This window comes from Piliocolobus tephrosceles, chromosome 4, assembly GCF_002776525.5.
Source record: "Piliocolobus tephrosceles isolate RC106 chromosome 4, ASM277652v3, whole genome shotgun sequence".
Taxonomy (NCBI): Eukaryota; Metazoa; Chordata; class Mammalia; order Primates; family Cercopithecidae; genus Piliocolobus; species Piliocolobus tephrosceles.
In genome coordinates this window covers 175413007-175435515 of record NC_045437.1, presented here as the reverse complement: position 1 = coordinate 175435515, position 22509 = coordinate 175413007, and the positions used below count along the sequence as shown (strand labels likewise).

At 40.3% G+C, this 22509-nt stretch overlaps 1 protein-coding gene across 1 annotated transcript in view; it reads left to right on the top strand.

Moving 5' to 3' along the window:
• KCNN2 (potassium calcium-activated channel subfamily N member 2) overlaps nt 1–22509 on the top strand; it is a 428813-nt gene that overhangs the window by 382701 nt on the left and 23603 nt on the right. The window contains exon 9 of the mRNA XM_023194265.3: nt 15481–15622. Coding sequence (XP_023050033.2) covers nt 15481–15622 — 142 coding nt within the window. The remainder of the gene's footprint in view (nt 1–15480; nt 15623–22509) is intronic.

Genomic DNA, 22509 nt, shown 5'->3' with positions numbered 1-22509 from the left:
CCCTTTGCAGTATTCCATTCTGTTGATTCCTGCATTACCTATGGGGAAAAAAAGTTCATCACACCAATTTGGTGAGCCAAAATTGTGATTCTGTTTGGGAAAATGTCTGCTGTATTTGTCATTGCTAGTCATTTTACAAAAGTGTATTTTGATGAGCCGAGTATGTAGCACACTTTATGAAGGCACACTTTTTCCTCTTTGCTTCTACAGGTGAAAACCTTCAACCAGGAAGCATTTTTATCACTTTAAATTCCAAGAATATTAATATTTAAGAATAATGAAAGAATTTTGAATTGCCTTTTTATTTTCACCTTTTTTTTTCTGGATTAGTTGGAAACGTTACAGGAACTGGTGAAAGCTACATGATCTATTTGTGGATAGTGCTGGAAAACAAGGCTGACTTTTAAAGTAATTAGTAGGCTGGCTAGCATTGAAAGTTTTGGGGTTTTCATGATTTATGTAGTGATTTTTCCCCAACCATTTATATGTTTACAAAACTTTATTTGCAGTTATTTTCACTCTTTCATTCACTTTCTCACTTTCAGCTCCCCATCTCTTCCTTTCTTGTTACCCAGCTCTTCTTTTCTTCCCTTCATTTTTTCTTTTATTTTCTGCCTGTATAAAAATATTTTTCTGGCTTTAACACAACATATTATGTCAGTTGCATACTCTACAAGGGTGTTCTCTACAAGAGTGTTCTGAAGTGTTTATGTAGTAGGGGACTGGTGGGTCTTAGTGGTGATGGTTTGAGTTTGAGACGGCTTTGTTCACTACGCTGTGCTCCTCCTGCATGAACCTAGACCTGTGTTTTAACTCAGTTCCTGAAATTTTGGCATTGAAGTCTATATTTTAGCTGCCCATGCTGAATCAAGCAAGGTGCAATTAGGAGGCATTCTGAGACTAATTTTTAGAATTGAAGTGGGAAAATTTAACTGGTAAACCTTGAAAATGACCTTCCCAGAAAATCTGTGCTCATTCCCCTCAGCCTCTCTGGAATCCTCTTCATCTGAGAACACTCTCTGTTTGCTGGGTTTGGTGGCTCAGTTTTCTGACTCCCTGCTTTTTATCTCTCTCCGAGGAATAATGCAATGACATTCAGGAATGTTCTGCTTCCCCAGAAGCATAGCTTGAAACTATGAAGTGCTGGAGGCTTAGACTTCTTGTCATTGTTTGTTCTATGTAGGAGTTTTCATTTGCTGTATTTTGAATATTAAACATTTCTGATCAATTTGTGGTCACTGCCTACTGCAGATGGGCCACCTTAAGCCGGCTGATTTGGATCAGTGGTGCATATTTTTTTCTCAGTTGACTGAGAGCACTAAACAGAAGCCCTGTCAAAAAATTCTCAGGAATACGTGACTGATACTAGACACAGAGATGTACGTCCTCCCTCGGCCTGCCACCCTGGGGATTGAAGTGCTAGCGTTGGTAGGAGGAGAGGCAGCTGAGGGGGCCCAAGAATAAAATGGCACAGAACGATCATGAGCTTTATTTTTGCATTTGGACTTCTTGTCGCTGAACTTCCCACTTTCTTCCTGCCTTCATTTTGTGGCCTGCTGTACCCTCACCCCATGTTGCTTCTGCCTTTCCAAGGGACCTTTGGACTCCTCTTCCTCTCCCTCGTCTCCTTCTGCAGTCCTCTTTTCGCTCTTTGTGATACTAGTCATTGTGCTCATTGGCAGTGGCAGCAAAACATAGTGTAGGGTAGAAGGGAGGAAAACCAAAGCTGCACATGCTCTGAGCAGCCCTCAGGTATGTCAGCTCGCCTCTGTGCAAGAAGGCCCGCTTCCAAAAGTAATAACTTTTCTTTGTATCTACTTTTTCGTAAATAGAGAACTTGCTGAATGTGGAGCACACAGTCTGTACACTGAGGAGGATTTGGATAGTGCTTTGTTATTTCTGGGCTCACAGCCACCTGGTGAGGTAGACGGTCTGTTCTTCTCTTAGAGAAAAGTGAGGCTCAGACGTTAGGGTGCACTGCTGTGGGTCACACAGAACAAGAGGTGGGGCAGCGCCTCCGAACCCAGCTCAGTCCCTGCTTGCCTCTATCTCAGAGCAAGTGAACAAGACCCTGACTTTTATATCTTCAAATGCAAGTTCATTTCCAACATTGCCTAGTTAAAAATATCCACAGGGATTTTTTTTTCCTTACAGATTTAGGAGATAAGATCTGGTCTTTGATCTTGAGAATCTGAGGGGTGAAATGTACAGATGCTGCCTCCTCAGATCTGCTACCTTAGATTGGATTTAGAATAGACTAAGCATCCAGACACACACACACACACACACACACACACACTCTTACCTTAGGAGAGCCCTTAACCCTAAAAATTCTTGGTAACACCCCAGGGCTGCTGGGCATAGGAATGGCCTGAGACTTGTTTGCTTCAGCCATGACTTCTGTTTCCCATGTTGAACACCATCTCCAGGTGCCCAGGATGGGGGCTTTCCCTGAAGGGTATTCCCACAACATCCCCTCACAGCCCTTCTCTGGCACCGATCTGGCTGAACTCTACAGAGCAGCCGTGGGGATAAACTGGTGTGGCACTGCCACCTAGTGACTGCCCGCCATGCTGCTCTTTGACTCTGAGGTGCTGTGCATCAGCTGGCTGCTACCCATCATGGAAAATCATGGTGGGGGCTTCTAAAAATAGAATCCGCCAGGCCAGTGTCCACATGCTCTCTCTGCTGTCAGCAGAGCCTGGCACGCATCAGACATAGATTAGATTAAGTGTTTTTGAAAAAGTGGTTTTTTGGTAAGGGAGTCTCTGGGCCTGGTCGAGCATGGCTCCATCTGTCTGCTGAGGTTCCAGTTTCCTCTTGGAGGAGCTCACAGTGTGCACAGGATGCCTGGCACGCAGCAGGAGCTGAATGAATAGAGATCGCCCCGCAAGATTTACATACCCACTGGTCTGGAAGTTAGAAAAGAAACAGGAGGAAGGAGAAACTTGGTCAGAAATGCTAGTCCTGGTTAAAACATTGTTCTGGATTTTGATATTTTTTGATTTCCCAGAAAGTATCAGGGGCTTGAGAATATAATTCTCTTCAGACTTTTTTGCCAGATTCCAAGATTTTCTAGTAGTGAATGTTTTCCAGATGTGTTGATATGAAGCCAGCTCCAGATTTTCTGATGGCCATTACTAGAGTCCCAGCTGCCCCGAAGCTCTAGGCCAGTGGTTCAGAACAGGAGTAATAGCACCCCCAGGGGAATTATGGAAATTAGTGGAGAATTTTTTTTCTTGTTGCTGCCTTGGGTTAGGGACGCTGTGTATCTGTTACGCATTTAACAAAATACTGTTGTGTATCCCACTTGACTTCAGATTGACCTACTGGATATTGTATATATCAAAAAACTGTTTATAATTTTCTTAGCTTAGACCTAAATTCATTTTAAATAAGGATATATTTTTGCTCAGTAGTAATCAACATTTAATTTTCAAATGTAATTTTCTAATAATATATAAATTGGGGGAAATTATTGATACCATCTGTGTTCTTACAGGTTTTTAACATAGTAGAGAAAGATAGGTGTGAGATTTGAGACTTTTATTGACAGATAAGTCATTGCTGAAGTCATTTATTCCAATATGAAATGTAAATGTATAGTGAATAATAGAGTTAGAAGACAAAACCTCTTTGTCATCTTAGGGAACATATCAGGGAAACATGATAAATGTAATTCTTCAAGTTTGAAAATTTGTATATGTTCTATTATTCCCTTCTTTTCCACTGGGACTTTGAACTTTATTTTAAAGTAAGCTTATGCTCTTAGAACATAGCCACTGATGGTCTGGAGACAAAAAAGTAAGTTGTCTATATCCCAAGTGTAAATGAAATGCTCATTAGCCAAGGTTAATGCATGAAAAGAAACCGGACCTTTTACAGAACCATGCCCCTCCAAACATACGTGCACGCACACACACACAGTGAGAGAGAAAAGTGGTTAGTTTTTACATTTTTCTCAATGAAAAGAAGAGAGGAAAACATTCCAGAAGTGCAAAGTTAAAGGAGCAAAATAAAATCAAGGTAAAAATACTCACTTTGGCATTTTAGAGTCAATGAAGAATTACATAATTTATAATAAATTCAAGGCCAGGTGCGGTGGCTCAAGCCTGTAATCCCAGCACTTTGGGAGGCCGAGGCAGGCGGATCATGAGGTCAGGAGATTGAGACCATCCTGGCTAACACAGTGAAACCCCGTCTCTACTAAAAAATACAAAAAAATAGCCGCGCGAGGTGGCGGGCGCCTGTAGTCTCAGCTACTTGGAAGGCTGAGGCAGGAGAATGGCGTGAACCCGGGTGGTGGAGCTTGGAGTGAGCCGAGATCCATCCGGCCACTGCACTGCAGTCCGGGCGACAGAGCAAGACTCTGTCTCAAAAAAAAAAAAAAAAGAAGTGGAATCCTGCCTAAATTAAAGCTGGGCTTTAGATGTAGCAGCATTATACTGCTTGTTGCAGCTGCTGCTTCTGTTTACTTACTTATATTAAAGGAAGTCTATATTGAAATCCTCAAGATCCTAAACCCATGTTTAAGTTTTCATAACTCAGTTATAGGGAAAGCATAGGAGTGCAAGGAGAGGACTATGAGAATGTCAGATAGATTGGGGGCAGTTTACATTCTCATATGTTCTATAAATTAGTTCCAGAGAGACTAGCGTCATACATAAAACCACAGCATTTATACTTCAGAGCACCCTCACTTAGGGAGGTTTTTATTAAAGTGTTTGGACTTACTGGATTTTACATTTTATTTGAATTTAGAACTGTAATTTTAGGTGTCAGTGTTGGAACATTATTAGACACTCATGTCATCATTTTCAATCTGTTACATATATTTTTTCTTGATGGGTCTTTACATCTGGTGTTCGCATTTATTACAGCTTGCCTATTACCTTATTCCTTGCAACCAGTTTTCTCCCTTACTAAATTTTAAGCTTCTCATGAACACTTACTATTTTTACTCATCTACATATTCTCAGTACCTCCAAAAGTTTCTTTACGTGTAGATGATGTTCACTATGTTATTGAATGAGAAACTCCTCCTGAAATAAAGCTAATTGATGGTTCTCAGACTAGATAGCACATTAAAATCATCTGGGGAGCTTTTAAAAAATCCCTGTGCCATGGCTTCACCCCCGGTGACCTCGGCTTCATTGTTTATGGATGGGGTTTTGCACAGGATTCCTTTTAACCCTTCCCAGGTGACTTCAATATGCAGCTACAGTGAATAGCTATGCATGAATATCAGCAACAAGTGAGAGATACATGTTAGCTCTTCTTTCTGAGCCATTGGCACTCAGCTCTTTTCCTTTTGAACTTAGATATGTGCCTTCTTTGAATTCCTTTTTATGCTTATATGTTCTAATTAATTGAAGCGCTTATTTTATTTGCCCTTACTTTAAATCAAAACTACATGCACATCGTTGCAATTTGGAAGGAGACCGTTTATCATACTCCTTTCACTTCTCTGAGCCTGCAGCCGGTGGACATGGAAATATCAGCTTTGTTACTGAAATTAAACAGATCTGGACACCACCACTTGCCCTACAGCAGCATGGGCTTTCGAATGTTCTGCTGACTTACCACTGAATTTGAAAAAAGTCGCAGGCATACCCTCACACTGAGGGAGTCACTCTGTGTCCCTGGTGAGCTTACCACATGGAAAACCCCATACACCTGCTTTGCAGGCAAGCCAAAGACAGAGAAGGCCTGATCTATGCCTGCTCAGTTCCTACTCCCAGATTTTTCATCACTCCCCTCTACAAAACAAGGAGAGATGCATTGCCTATCTCTTTTCCTCCCAACACACATACACACTACTTGAAACAAATAATGTTAAAGGCAAGCATTTGAATGTTTAGCTCAGTCAATTTTTCTCCTCTTAGAAACTTTTTAAGATCTTCTCTTTATTCCTGGTATTTTAAAATTTACAGTGATCTGCTTTGACTTAGGTCATTTCTTATTTCATATACATATTCTCAGTAGAATCTTCCCTTTAGAGATAGATGCGTGCCTTCCAGTTTTCCTGTCAAAGAAATAGAAGAACATTTTTATTTCTTTTCTTCCACTTTCCGTATTATCCTTCTGGAAAGATAGTTGTTGGAACCTCTATTTTAATTCTCTAAGAATGTATCCTTTTTGTTCTCCTCTTTCCTTCTCTTTTTGTCTTTTTGTTCTACTTTCTGGGAAATTTCTGTCAGCTTACATCTAACTGTATTATGGTTACTTTTTCATTATAACTTGGAGTTGTATAGTTGTATTCCACTTTTCCTTTTCCTATCAATGCAATTTTTTTTTTTTTAACTTTCAGTTCCTGTGATACAGATGCTGAACGTGCAGGTTTGTTACGTAGGTATCCATGTGTCATGGTGGTTTGCTGCACCCATCAACCCATCATCTAGGTTTTAAGCCCCACATGCATTAGGTATTTGTCCTAATGCCCGCCCCCTCCTTTCTCACCAGCCCCCAACCCATGTCCATGTGTTCTCATTGCTCAGCTCCCACCTATGAGTGAGAACATGTGGTGTTTGGTTTTCTGTTCCTGTGTTAGTTTGCTGAGAACGATGGTTTCCAGCTTCATCCATGTCGCTGCAAAGGACATGAACTCATTCTTTTTTATGGCTGCATAGTAAGGTTTCTGTTTAGCTTTTTTGTAGTATAATTTACATAGTTCAGGAATCCTGCCCCTCATCACTCTGCATCATCTCAGGTTTGTTGTTTCCTCCCTTCCCTTCCTGTTTTTCTTTCTTCCTCCCTCCTTTTTGTATCTTTTCTATAGAAATCAGATTCAAGTGTGTGCTGATCATTTGCCATTCTTTTGTGTTAAGAGTGGCAGTTGGAAGCCAGTTGGAAGCTCGGTCAGGGCTGTTTGATGACAAGCACTGTGGGGTGATAGCTATGTTTTTCATTAAGGGATTCTTGATATTAACACATTAATGTCTTTTCTGAGAAGTCCTGTTTCTCCAGGGAAGTATATTCTTTCTCTGTAGTATCACATCCTAATATTAGGGTCAGCTATGGGAAGTGAAGGAGAGAGACTGGAAATGCTACTGTTCAGCTTAGAAACTTGAACTCAAGGCCCCAAACACTTCTTCTGCCCCTGGCTAGGCCCTGAGTCTCTGAGTATCCAGTCTGTCCCCAGAGAATGAACCTATCTCCTGTGAGGTGTCTGTTGGTACCAGGCAGGGCAGGCACATGAGTGTTCATCATTCTCTATACTTAGGTTTAATCAGTTCCCCTCTTTTTAGCTTCGGACTTTATCCACGCATTTTGTGATACTTGGTTTCTCCAAGGTGTGACACTTCCATGGGTTCTGTGACAATCTGTGCCTTCGAACTGGGGGTACACAGACCATTTATATTTAACGTGGTTACAGATGGGCTTACGTAAATCTCACCTCTTGCTATTTGTTTCCTATTTTCTCCATCTCTGTCCTTTTTTCCCCCTTTATTTCTGGCTCTCTTGGGTTTTTTTAATATTTAATTTTCTATCCTTTATTGAGTTTTCAGCTATTCTTTTTCAGTGTGTTATTTCAGTGGTTCCTTTGGGGTTTATAGCACACAGTCTTACCTCATTTTATTGTGCTTCACTTTATTGTGCTTCACAGATACTGCATTTTTTACAAACTGAAGGACAGTGTCAATGCTGCATCGAGCAAGTCGATCGGCATCATTTTTTCCATAGCACCTGCTCACTTGGTGTCTTTGTGTCACATTTTGGTAATTCTCGTAGTTTTTCAAACTTTTTCATTATTATTATACCTCTTATGGTGATTTATGATCGGGGTCTTTGATATTACAATTGTAATTATCTTGGGGTTCCATGAACAAAGCCCATAAGAGAAGACAAACCTAATTGATAAATGTTGTGTGTGTTGACTACTTCACCAACTAGCTGTTCCCCCATCTCTCTCATCTTTCTCTGGCTTTCCTATTCCCTGAAACACAATGATACTGAAATGAGGTCAACTAGACCTACAATGGTGTCCAGGTGTTCACATGACAGGAAGGATTGCATCTCTCTCACTTTCAATCAAAAGCTAGACATAATTAAGCTTAATGAGGAAGGCATTTCAAAAGCTGGGATAAGCTGAACGCTAGGCTTCTTACACCAAACATTTATCCAGGTTGTGAATGCAAAGGAAAATAAAAGTGCTACTCCAGTGAACACATGAATAATAGCAAACAAAACAGCTTTAATGCGGTTATGGAGAAAGTTTGAGTAGTCTGGATAGAAGATCAAACCAGCTGCAACATTTCCTCAAATCAAAGCCTAATCCAGACAAGGTCCTAACTCTCTTCAATTCTTTGAAGGCTGAGAGAGGTGAAGAAGCTGCAGAAGAAAAGCTTGAAGCTAGCAGAGGTTGGTTCATTAGGTTTAAGGAAAGAAACTATCTTTATAACATAAAAGCAAGGTGAAACAGGAAGTGCTGATGTGGTGTCAGCAAGGTGTCCAGAAGATCTAGCTAAGATCATTGTTGAAGGTGGCTACAATAAATAATAGATTTTCAGTGTAGATGAAACAGGCTTCTATTGGAAAAATATGTCATCTAGGAATTCCATAGCTAGAGTGGAGAAGTTAATGCCTGGCTTCAAAGGACACATGAACTGTCTTGTTAGGTACTAATGCTACTCGTGACTCTTAAGTTGAAACCACTGCTTATTTACCATGCTGAAAATCCTAGGGCCCTTAAGAATTATACTAAATCTACTTTGCCTGTGCCCTGTAAATGGAACAACAAAGCCTGGATGACAGCACATCATTTACTGAATATTTTAAGCCACTTTTGAGACCTGTTGCTCAAAAAAAAAAAAAAAAAAAGACTTCTCTCAAATTATTACTGATCACACTGACAATGCACCTGGTCACCCAAGAACTCTGATGGAGATGTACAAGATTAGTGCTGTTTTCATGCCTGCTAACACAACATTATTCTGCAGCGCACAGATCAAAGAGTAATTATGACTTTCAAGTCATATTTCAAAAATACATTTTGTAAGGCTATAGCTAATGGAGCTAGGCAAAGTAAATTGAAAACCTTCTGGAAAGGATTCACTTATTCTACATGCCATTAAGAACATCTGTGATTCAGGGAAGGAGGTCAAAATAACAACATTAACAGGGGTTTGGAAGAAGTTGATTCTAAACCTCATGGATAACTTGAAAGGAGTCACATTTCAACAGAGGAAATAACTGCAGATATAATGGAAATAGCAAGAGAACTAGAAATATTAATAGAAGTAGAGCCTGAAGAAGTGATTGAATTGCTGCAATCTCATGATCAAACTTGAATGTATGGGGAGTTTGCTTTGCTTCTTATGGATCAGCGAATAAACTGTTTCTTGAAATGGAATCTACTACTGGAGAAGATGCTGTGAACATTGTTGAAATGACAACAAAGGCTTTAGAAAATAACATGGACTTAGTTGATAAAGCTGTGTCAGGGTTTGGGAGGATTGAGTCCAGTTTTGAAGGAAGTTCTACTGTGGGTAAAATGCTATTTGATAGCATCATATGCTATAGATAAATCTTTCCTGAAAGAAAGAGTCCATCGATGTGGCAGAGTTCATTGCTGTGTTATTTTAAGAAATTGCCACAGCCATCTCAACCTTCAGCAAGCACCACCCTGATCAGTCAGCAGCCATCAACGTTGAGGCAAGACCCTCCCCCAGCACAAAGATTATGACTCACTGAAGACTTCAATCCTTAGGATTTGTGAGCAATACAGTACTCTTCAATTAAGGTATATACATTGTTTTTTAAAACATCATGCTATAACACACTCAACAGAACTACAGTATAGACCAGTATAGACATAACATTTTTAGAAACTGGGAAACAAATTTGTGTGACTTGCTTTATTGAAATAGTTGCATGATTGCAGTGGTCTGCATCTGAACCTGCAACATCCCCCCAGGTATGACTGCACTTACACACTTAGGCATACTATACCTATGTTAGCACAATCTTTCTTCACCTGATAGTGTATCTTTTACCGCAGTCTATCTTGAAGCGAGACTGCATCACTTCACATAGATGAGTTTTCAGCTGAATAACCAAGCAGAACCCTTTGAAGTTCTCTGCATGTGTCTCTGTACAGGTCTCTCCTTCTTGATTTTTGCCCTTTTGAATTCTTGACCTCCCTGGATTTCCAGCTCTGTCCTTCAACAGAGGGAGAGCTCCAGGCAGTGCCAGGTTTCCTTGCCTGAGCTGCACCTGGGAGATTCTCTTTAGTCATTTAGTGGGTGCAGTTGTGTTTTTCAGTTTAGTTGTTTTCCATCTCAAGAATCACTGTCCTTTGTTGCTAGATAACCAATGTCTTGACAACCGTTGTACCAAATATTTATCTGGTTTTTTAGTTGTTTCAGGAGAGAGTATAAATCTAGTTCTCTGTTGCTCCATCTTGGCTGAAAGTAAAATACACACTAATTCACATAAGAATGTGTTTCTTCTTCTCTGATGTCTCCTTTCATTTCCCTTTGTTCTTGTTGGTTTACACCTTTAAAAAAAAATGCATTGCTGTCACTTTAATGGTATTTCAGGAGAGAGGTGGATTCCAGAAAGAGAACTGATGGTGGATTGATCACTTGCGTTTACATCTCCATAATACTTCTCACTAAGGTTGACATTTGAGACCAGAGCTGACATTTGAGATGAGATATTTTTGCCATTTTTAGTATTACTGGTAAGTTTAATAGAAAAGGATTAATGAACACAGTTTGTTAGCTGTTAACCTCCATGACTGAATTATTTTTACAGGTATAAAAATACCTTATAAGTTGCACACAGATCTTGGAACGTAACATGACAAATCCATTTTATGTTCACTGATGAGCAAGAATTATTTTTATCGACTTTTTGAATGTCTATGTATATGATCCTAAAAATCTAGCATGTGGCCTAGGGCAAGTCAAGTTGAGGACATGTTTCCCTTTGTCATACTAATTACTTCAAATATTAATTCCCTGCTATATTTTTATAAGCATCTGTGACTATACCACAATGAATAAGGCATAGTCTTTGTCTGTCTTCAAATTCTTCATAATTTCTATTCTAAGGGCATGTTAGATGAGCAAATTCCACATTACCTGTCTTATGACCCAAAGTAACGTTTATCAGATGGTGCTAGAGATATCTATAAGATGTTCCTGGGATACATTGAGGGAACCAGGCTTGGAGTATCATGCTGACCAAAAGCTACAGGGAGTCTGGAGAAGGGGACCCACAAACAGATCCTCAAAGTACAAACGAGGGTTAGAGAGAAGGGGGAACGTGTTTCCCAGCAGAAGGAAACACACCTGCAGAGAAAGAGAGCTGTAAAGGAGAACAGCATAACTGCTGGCCATGAGTGTGTGGGTGCTGAGGCCAGGCAGGAGTGCAGGCCAGAGGCCGCCGCTCTCCTGGGGAAGAAGGCACAGATTCCTTGGGAAAGATAACTCCTGTGAACTCTCACAAACGTTATAGGAAGCTGTCATATTTGTAATCTAAGACAGAGTGTGAGACCCTCAGTCAGCAATGAACGAAGAAATGAATTGGAATAGAAACTAAGAAAAGGAACATTTTGCTTCTTTTAAAACATTAAAGCTGATCTTACAATCTTTGTCTCTGAAGCATGCAGTTCATGCCAAAACTCCAAAGTCCTCATTTTAAAAGCTTGGGATTATCGGGCATTCCTTGCACTAATTTTAATCGTATTGAATGTGTTTTTATTAAATCAGCATTCATGTTGATCAAAACTTGAAATTTGTACAAGTCATTTCTTCATGCCTTTCTCAGAATAGTTCTCCTTGTAGAGAAGAAGTTTGGAATTGTCTAAGTGTGTGAAGTGAACTTCTGTAAAAAATGTTTTGAATATTTTTAAACATTATATATATTAATCATTCACAATGTGAATGATTAAAATCCTGGGAATGTCATAGATTAAAAACCTGGGAATGTTCTAAATTATAATATCATCCTGTGAAAAGTCTAATATTTGTTTCTGAGTTGCTGAAAAACAAAATAGGAGATTATTCTTATAGTATCTAATTTGGTTCCTGAGTACCTCATCTTGAATATTCACAATCATGTATGTCTGAGTGTAACATAAACATTAGTATGAGATGTTATTTTTCTATTCTGAGCTATTTTTTAGGGCAGGTTTATTATTTTGTAAGCAAAAAGTATAACTTATCATTGAATCCCAAACCCTAAAATGCCAACTCCTAGAAAGATGCTTGTTTCTATGTAAAGCCCTTCAGTGCAGGACGACAGTCTCTGATGCAGTGTAATGCACACAGCATATAGTAAATATTCACTGAGTGATTTAATGATATATTTCTTGAGAGTATTTGGCCAATAAGGATGGAAGAAATTTGTATATCTAAGATTTGAGCATTTATTAAAGGTGTCTAAAGAGTTAACTTGCCTAAATATTCCAGTGGATGCTTTTCATTGTAGTTTTTAGTCATTTATTGCCCCCAACTCTGAAAAACATTTTTAATAAAAAGTGCTGCAGGAGGAAGAAATTAGACTTTCACACCCATGCCAAAGTTGAAATTTCCCTGCAGCAATGGCCATGAAGGTACCCCCTAGAAAGCTTTGTTTGTCATATGAAATCTCTTACTTCTCGTCATAGTTAGCTGTTCTATGAAAACCACATGCCTAGGTGGGTTTTTGTTTGTTTTTGTTTTCTGACAAGGAGTCTCGCTCTGTCACCCAGGCTAGAGTGCAGTGGCAGTGCAATCTTGGCTCACTGTAACCTCTGCCTCCCAGGTTCAAGTGATTCCCCTGCCTCAGCCTCCCAAGTAGCTGGGACTACAGGCGCACACTACCACACCTGGCTAATTTTTGTATTCTTATTAGAGATGGGGTTTAACTATGTTGCCAAGCTGGTCCTGAACTCCTGACCTCAGGAGGTCCACCCACCTTGGCCTCCCAAAGTGGTGTGATTCCAGGCATGAGCCACCGTGCCTGGCCAGCCTAGCTAGATATGAATAACAGTGTTCTGGTCACTCACGGTAGCAGTGAAAAAATAACTTGAGGACCCAGGCACATTTTCTAAGTGTCTAGAAACTAAGTATCTAAGGACACTTTGCTGATACAGAGAAGGCCAGGAATATAACTGTTTCGCCAAAGATTGTCCATGCATTAAAACATATGTCAAATGAGAAAATGCAAGTTAAGCTCTGAGCACATAGTGAACACTCAGTAAGTATGGTATGTACATACATATGCATCAGGGAACCAGAGCCATTAACTCTTAAGTGTATCACATCTGTGTATGAATCATGCTAAGAAGAAGCTTTATCTCACAATTAAAAATTGAATAGGAAGTGAACTATTTTGCCTCCACTCTCTTTACAGCCCATACTTATGACAGGGTAATATATTTCCTGTTTTAGGAAATTGCTTGGTGAGGAATACTTACTAGAGAGCCCCAATATTATTAATAGGTTATAATCCAGAGCTGATTTCTAGAGTTTTATTTTGAAAGGCAAACCCCGTCCTCCCATTGAAGCTCTGTTACATATGCATCGCAGGCTCCCAGAGCAGTCTATAGAATCCCGCTCAGCTCATCTTGTGGCTGAGCATAGCGCTGATCACATAGCATCTTCCTAGGTATGCATCAAAGATAACAAAGATTCTCAGGGGAAATGCACTCAGCCGTCTTCCTGGAATGCTAGGAATACATTTTACTTTCCTTTTGACAATGACAGTTTCTACACCAAGACCTTCTGGGGAGAGGGGACTCTACAGCTAGGTCATGGAGGCTGTTTGGGGGTGAGAAACAGTGGTGATTTCTGCACCTCTGCCACCAGAAACTTGCAGGACGCTCCTAACCAGGCTGGCTGCCTGTTCACATGCCCTTCCTTTTGATTCCAGGAGATCAGTGATTGCCCTTTCTCTGGGGTTCCACCCACTCTAGCCCAGAGCCTCTTTCCTTAGTCCACAGTAGCAGGAAACAGAATTTCTCAGCTTCTCTCTTCTTTGGAAGAAGGCAAAGGGACAGATGTGATAAGAATAGGTCTCTTGTATGTCTAAAGATAAAGTGTAAGATCTACTGATATTGTGGAGAAAAGCTTATACCCTATAAGATAAATCTGCATTTTTCAATTTTTGAAGCAGGAAGCTTGGCATGGGATGAGGGACAGGAAAGAAAAAAAAAAGACAGAAAAGAAAAAAGCATAGAGAATGCCATGGCCCAGTGTAGGTTGCATATAGGGTTAATCCTGGGGCTGGTAATCCTGGGGCTCAGGCTAGGAGCAGCCTCCGTACCACCACAGCCCTGGCAGCACAGACACAGATGGAGAACTGAGTTGAAAGGCAGGATTGAGTGAGTGAAACAGGAGATGATGAGTACAGCACAATTACCAGTATATTTAGCAGAACAAGAAATGAGGAAAGGAAAGCCCTCCCAGTGTTATCTGAGAGATGGGAAGGAGTGGTGGTCTTTTCCAGTGGTGGTTGAAAAGCAAGGAAGTCCTCTAGTGACCAGAGTCTGGGGCCTGACTGTCATAGAAATCAGAGCAGGGCCTCTCTGCCCCTTGACCACACAAAATGTGCATCCAGAGCGAATTCTTCTAGGGTGACAACTCTCATGGCCTTGCTGTCGTATGCATACATGCTGTTGTATGAAACCAGTATCCAGATCATGGGCACAGAGGGTTACTGTTTAGTACCGTTAATTTAGCCAAAATGTGATAGGATACCTGTTTCTGATATAAAAGCTTTCTTCCTTACCAGTAAAATTTGACACCTGAAAGAATGATTAGGATACTTTGTATCCCTCTCCCTCTTTTCCACTATAACTTCTTTGTGTGTAGCCGGTAAGACAACTTCTATTAAGCTCTGGTTATGGGCAGGAACTCTGTGATCAGAAGTACAGTTTCTGTGTTCAAGGATGAAGGACATCCAGGTAGATTGACCTATTATAATATGGTCCCGTGATCCAGGGATGTGCACGATACTCAGGGAGCACAGGGGAGGCACTGAGGGGAGGAGAAGACAAAAGGCTTCCACTTGAACTTACTTTGAAAGATGAGGAGGAGTTAGCCCATCTTCAGGAGATCAAGGTAGCAAAGGACAGTCCAAGCAAAGGGAGCAGCATGATTCATTTTGCTTACAAAGAAGTGGAGCGAGATTGGGCAGCTGCATATTGTCTCCTAAGTCTGGCACATCAGCTGAGTAAGGAGTGACGAGACATGGGCAGAGGCCGGAGGAGTCTGCAAGATAAATGTGCCTGTATCATCTTACACCAGTGAGGAAATCTGTTTCATATTTTCCAGTCTCTTTCAGATGATTTATAAAGTTGAGGCAGCTTCTGATGTCGTGGATTGCTTAGATGGAACCTCAATTTTATTTATATTCACAAGCCTTGAAAACTTCTAAATATAGCATGTTATAGAAGATACAGTAAATTCATTGAATTGAACCAAACCACTCTTAACTATCGTATGGGAGATTCATTATAAAGGACTGGCTTTGTTTGCTGTTTTTCAGGTACCATGATCAACAGGATGTTACTAGCAACTTCCTTGGAGCGATGTGGTTGATATCAATAACTTTTCTCTCCATTGGTTATGGTGACATGGTACCTAACACATACTGTGGAAAAGGAGTCTGCTTACTTACTGGAATTATGGTAAGTGTCTTTATACTTCACATCTCTTTCATTTATGCTCAAGAAGGCACTTAAACCACTCAGTCCACGTGTATAAGTAATTGTGAGCTACTTTTTTTCCCATCAGCAGGAAATCAGTATAAATAAATCAATTTTGTGTTGAGAGAGAATGTCAATAGTTTTCATCTTAATTCTTCTCATCATGAAATTCTGTTGAAGAAGTAGAGCTGTTTGTTTGCCCCTTGGGGGGGGGGGGCATGCGCTAATTTGATGAACTAATTTGATGTTGGAGCTTTGGCTTCAGAGTCAGAAGTCCTTTAAGTCTGTGTCCTCCCGTCTCCTACTAGCTGTGCAAATTTGAGTAAATTGTAGAATATGACCCATAATAACTATCTTGAAATGTGTTGAAGGGTTAAAGATATATTAATTATAATATTTATTTTTCTTTTAACAAATGTTTGTTGAGTGCCTGAAGATAGAAACTTACTGCCGTGCCTTCGTGGAGCTTACGAGGGAAGACTTACATTTTAAAAATAATGGTTCATTACATTTGTGAACTAGTAAATCTTCTGAGCTGTTTTGTGCCTGGGGGAGAGGGATGGGATCTACTCAGAGACGTCATCACTAGAAAATTGACTTTGACGCTGAAGTGAGAAGGGTGCATACCCGGGAAGGGAGGTGGGAAGAGCATTCCAGGAAGAGGAAATGGTTTATTTGAAGGCAATGAGGCAAGAAGGAGCTCAGTACGTTGGAGCCAGGTCACTGGGCCAGGACTACACAGAGCAAAAGGGGAAAGCGGCCTGGCATGAGGCGGGGACAGGAGGCCAGGTCTTGTAGAACGCTCGGGAAAGGTCTGCTGCTGACATGCCATCATTCTTCTGGCTGGCGTGCCTAACCGGCTCAGGCATCTTTTTTGCCCCTCCACACATGACTAGCCAGGACCGCTTTTTTGCTCCATTTGTTTTAGGTATAGGAAGTCGGAGGCTAGCAAGCTGTGATTATAACATGGTATGAACCTCTAAATATTTAAGCCAGAGGTAGTTTCAAATTGTTGGTGCACAGTTTTCAGTGACCTACGCTTGTCTGCATTCTTTACCTACTTTGTAATGTTTGCTTACAGCAAAGAGTGTCATCTTGATCCTTGTGAGGTTTCTGTCTACAAGAGGATGTGCACGAGTGCTGCAAGTTCCAAAATCTCAGAATTTCTGAAATCAGGCACCCTGTTCAACACCTCTAACTGTATTCACTCACAGGCTGGCAGGAGAGTGCAGAGGCTTGCCATTTGAGGGCCTCTGAGTGGTGGCCAGTGGAGGGTGCACACCCTTGTAGACGCCCGGGAAGACTGCTCCAAGAGTCACAGCTAAATGGGAAGGAAAGAGTGCCCTTGGTGTAGACGGGGAGGCATCACAGCTAAATGGGAAGGAAAGAGTGCCCTTGGCGTAGACGGGGAGGCAGCATCCTTCTACGCCTCAGTAGTGGTCAACTGGGATAAGGCAGCTAACTTTGAAAATAAAAATCTAGGGTCAATTTTAATGTCCCAGTAGTAACAAGATGGCCATTTCAAGTCCCAATTGTAGAAAATATAATTTGGGGGCATGTTTTAACATTATTTGCTTTTAAAAGAAAAATGATAGTTTTATTTATAGTAAACTTTTAAAAATATATAATACTTGGTATGCTGCATTATCTGTTTACTATTGGATCACTTCCCCTTTTTTCCTCAAATAATAGCATTTTATTATGTGGTATAATGCTTTGGGAAATGTAATTTGCATAGACGTATTTTTAGAAGGCCCATAACAATCCCACAAGGGATATAAATGATGCTATTTATAAAAACTGGTAATTGTAGAGTCTTTCCCCTAGTGCTTCTTAGAAACAACTTCCTTAGTGTTACTTTTTGTCGAGATGGTACCCTCTTTTATTCTCGAATCAGGTGTGACTCAAGGGTCATGTGTACAGGCTTATTTGCCATGGAATCAGAGCCAAATTTGAGGTTAACCTTGCCTGGGTTTTACAAAATGTTTATCGTTCCTTGATATTTTCTTGTTCCTCGTGTCTCAAAAATTGTTCCTTCAGAGTCTCATCTGATAGTACAAATCTTTTATTTACCTTCTTGAACTGTCCCTTGCTTAGGTTTCACTATTGATCTTACTTTGCTTAAAAAAGAGAGGTTATGGCCTGGCACCGTGGCTCATGTCTGTAATCCCAACACTTTGGGAGGCTGAGGCAGGTGAATCACCTGAGGTTGGGAGTTCGAGACCAGCCTGACCAACATGGAGAAACCCCATCTCTACTAAAAAATTGGCCGGGTGTGGTGGCACATGCCTGTAATCCGAGCTACTCGGGAGGCTGAGGCAGGAGAATCGCTTGAACCCAGGAGGCAGAGGTTGTGGTGAGCTGAGATTGCACCATTGCACTCCAGCCTTGGCAACAAGAGCAAAACTCTGTCAAAAAAAAAAGAGAGAGGTTATAGTACCATTAAATATATGTGGATACAACAATGTTATACGTAATGGAATTGATGGTGACTTTGTTCCAGCCCTGTAAGCTCATGGTAAAAAGAGTCCTTCTATTATTCTGAGGCCGAGGAGCTCCATTTCCTCTCCTTCGTAAGGATCAGACGTATTTCCTAACTGACTTGATCAAAATTGATTTACTTGCATACAGAGAAATTCACTAATATTTGAGTAACCTATTTGGGATGCTTTGGAGAGCTGGCTTCCCTCTTCTTCGAGACCAAGCAGATTCCCATGGAGTTAGGCTACAGGGCAGTCTTCCAGGGATTCACTTCTGGCAGCTGATTACATCTCACATCAGCTCCTTAGGGATCAAGAGCATACGGATGGAAGTGACCTAGACACTCCTATGGAGAATGTAGAAATCCAAGACCAATGTGGGAATTAAAGCTTAAGAGACCAAGATCTCTTATTATTAATTTTTTTTTTTTTTTTTTGAGACAGAGTCTCGTTCTGTCACCCAAGCTGGAGTGCAGTGGCCAGATCTCAGCTCACTGCAAGCTCCGCCCCCCGGGTTTACTCCATTCTCCTGCCTCAGCCTCCCCAGTAGCTGGGACTATAGGCGCCCGCCACCTCGCCCGGCTAGTTTTTTGTATTTTTTTAGTAGAGACGGGGTTTCACCGTGTTAGCCAGGATGGTCTCGATCTCCTGACCTCGTGATCCACCCGCCTCGGCCTCCCAAAGTGCTGGGATTACAGGCTTGAGCCACCGCGCCCGGCCCTATTAATATTTTTATAAAATAAGTCATGGGATTGCCTAATAGAAGAAAATCACTCAGTACTCTTCGAGAGAAAACCATTATGGTTGTAATTACTTATTTTCTCTTTATTCTTCTACCTTTCTGCTATTTGAGGAAGTACTGAGGACCTGACTGTTTATTATTGTAAAGGTCATGATAAACAATGGGATGATTTCTCGTTTGTTCTTTTTGCTTCTCTATTTCTGTAAAATTATGGTGACTTTTGGTAGCCTTTTGACTAGAGTATGGATGACTGGCTTTTTTGGCTTAATTATCTTTAAATATCTAGTAATATCTGTTCATTCCTAGGGATGCAGGTTGTTATTCAATAAATATATAAATGGTTCTCTAATAGTGATTTATAAACCACTAGACTTTGACAACATCTAGCATGACTCCCTCAACAAAATTAAGAACATTTCAGACATGAGTGATTTAGGTTTCTTCCATCCCACTAGTAGTTCTATGCAAACAAAAGCACCGCGTAAAGCTTTTGCAGTTCATAGCAATTTGAAAATCACTGTGCTAATTAAATTTTAAAATTTTATTCAAGGAGCAAAAAAACAAGTCAGTTCAGGACAGAAGTCTTTACACAGCCTGGCCTTCTCCTTAAGATTTGATAATAATCCTTCCACATTAAATTTGCCCTGTGCCGAAGAAATCTTAGTTTAACATCACATGGTGACTCCATCAGTTGTCAGTTAAACAGTTTGCATCCTGAAGAGCAGTAACACTACCCTGTGAAGTCGGTAAGAGGGTGTTCCGAAACAGCACAAATTAGCTACAGCTCATAAAAAAGAAATGATTGGTATGAAAGAATGCAAAACCTAAGGTCCGATTATACTCCTTTCCTGTAACTTTCTCTCTTTCCATTTGAGGATTTGTTTTCCCCTTCCAGTGCACATAGAAATCATGCGAAACTGATCTGAAGCCATTCCTAGGTGTTGAATGTTTGAGAGTGTGCAAAACACTCAAGGATTTTTTAAAATGTCTTGTACAATTTGACATTGGGTGTTTAGTATCAAATAATTTTGAAGAGGTTTTAACTTTCTTTCTTTCTTTTTTTTTTTTTTTTTTGAGACGGAGTCTCACTCTGTCACCCGGGCTGGAGTGCAGTGGCCGGATCTCAGCTCACTGCAAGCTCCGCCTCCCGGGTTCACACCATTCTCCTGCCTCAGCCTCCGGAGTAGCTGGGACTACAGGCGCCCGCCACCTCGCCCGGCTAGTTTTTTTGTATTTTTTTAGTAGAGACGGGGTTTCACAGTGTTAGCCAGGATGGTCTCGATCTCCTGACCTCGTGATCCGCCCGTCTCGGCCTCCCAAAGTGCTGGGATTACAGGCTTGAGCCACCGTGCCCGGCCTTAACTTTCGATTTGCTTGCTTTTTGGTTCTTTCTGGTGTGTTCACTGAATCTCATCAAATAAAGCCCGGGTGAGAAGAAGGTATCTTTAAATTCTTACAATAGTTTCTCTTTTGTGCAGAGCAGCTGGAGGGGATGATGGGTCTTTTCAGTCATAAGGTTAAATTCCCCACCAATGTCCTTTCTTAGGGATCTTCACTTCCCCCCAAGAAATTTCATAAGTGGATTGCAAAAAAAAAATTTCTTAAGAAATACGACAGCTGCTTTCTTCCAGGTACAGGAAAGTATAGCTGGAAGTTGTGATCTTTTAGCACACAGCTCATGGACTTCAGAATTTCACCTAATTTTTCTAAGCTATCAGCACTTTTAATTGGCAGAGCTGCCTTTCCTATCTCTGAAGTACCTGCAGTCACACTGGCACTGTTGCGATCGGGAGATTTAAACCAAGGGATGACTCATTGTTGATGACCAGTTTTATGAGGTACTTCCTTCTTTCTGACCCTAAAAGTAGAAGAATGAGCTGAACAAGCAAATCACTATAAAGGAGGCTTGGGTTGTGCAGGCCCAGGCTTAATCACTGGGCTCAAACACCACACACTTTCCCCGCTTTCCTTACAATGAGGACATTTGAAATTGACCTCCACCCTCTAGTAGCAAATATCAACTTGTATTTTAAGACACTCAGAGGGCATTTTTGATAGAATTTGTCTTCAAATCTTCCTTATTTATTTTCATGACCTGAGGAAACCTTGCAAAACTCCAATGGGATATAATATTAAAGCAGAGTGGTTTATAACATGTTATTTGCCAGAATTGATTGTTTCACATATTTTTATGAAAGAATAATTATTTAGGTCAGTCAAGTATAGTAAAAATGTGTTTATGGTTCTAGGACATTGAGTCAGTCAGCCCCAGGGACAGAAAAACAGGCAATGTGTTGAGGTATTTGTTTTACCTTACTTTTGGAGGGCAAGCTGATTTGTGAAAGATCTTAAAGCTGTTTTATTTTTACATAAAAGCGTGATTTTTTTCAAATTAACTATTTTGATAAATTTTAATTATACGCTAATAAACTGGCTATCAAACTGAATTTCTAACTTTTAGGAGCTATTATAAATCCCACAGGAGGATACTTTAAGACTAGAATATTTTGAATATTAGTGTTTTTTATCAGAGCCATTCTCTGTAGTGGTAAAGATTCTGGAATTTCTTTAAAAGATATAAATTTCATTATTATGTTGAATCTTTTGAAGATGTCTTTTTCAAAGTTGCAATAATCAAAACCTTTCCTCAGTGTGCTATATGAAGGAATTTCTCTTTTTCATAGGCTTGTATCCTTGTTATTAAAGCTTGATCCCAAAATGGTTTTTCAAAATGATTCTTGCAAGTATTTGCAGGATCAGCATAAGTAGATGATTTAGGGTAAAAATATGTCACTTATTTTAATTTTTCAAATATTATGTGATACATGATTTTGAGGGAAATGGGATACCTGAACTTCTTTTACATCCAAGGGCTTACAGTTTCTGTGCTATAATGGAGAAGAATACAGTGGAGAAAAGCAGCACATTTTAATTTTAACTTGGCAGCTCTAAGACTATCCCCACATGTTGGGATTTCCCTAGAGGTGTACAGGTAATAGTAACTAGTTGTCATTTGTCTTTTCCGTTTGATCTGGCTTGGCCTAGGGTAGTAAACATTAACAACACTTGTCATTACTTACCTTTTCTAAAGCAAAGTCCTTCTCCCTCTGCCCCTCTTAACTTACCCCGTTTTCTCTCTTTCAACATCTTCTCTGTTAGAAGGAAAGATGATAAACACGCCAAGGGAAACCTAAACCTTTGATTTTAATATATTGCCTTCCGAAATACACTGCATTTTCTTCATTTTGTTTTTAGATGCCCAAGCATCTTGAAGTGGCAGGTTAGTGATTTTGCTTAAGTTTTTTCTAAGACGATAAATGAAATGAGAGAAAAGTAACCAGGATACATTTTCTGACTTTGGTGAAAGGAATATGACTCATCTTGTTAAATGCATACAGGGATTTTAATTTCAGAGAGTAACATATGTTAGTCCCAACTGTTTCTACATCGATTGTGGTGGTGACAAGCTTTGGAGAAAATGTTGTAAAATCATACTTATTTCCATTCTTATTCATTTTATGAAACAGAATCGTCCTCGAAATAGACACTGGGTGGACAATAATAATATGCCATTACTTAAATTACTATAACCATGAATGTGTTGGCAGGAATTTACCTTGAACCTAGAAAGCTTTCGGAAGTGAGCC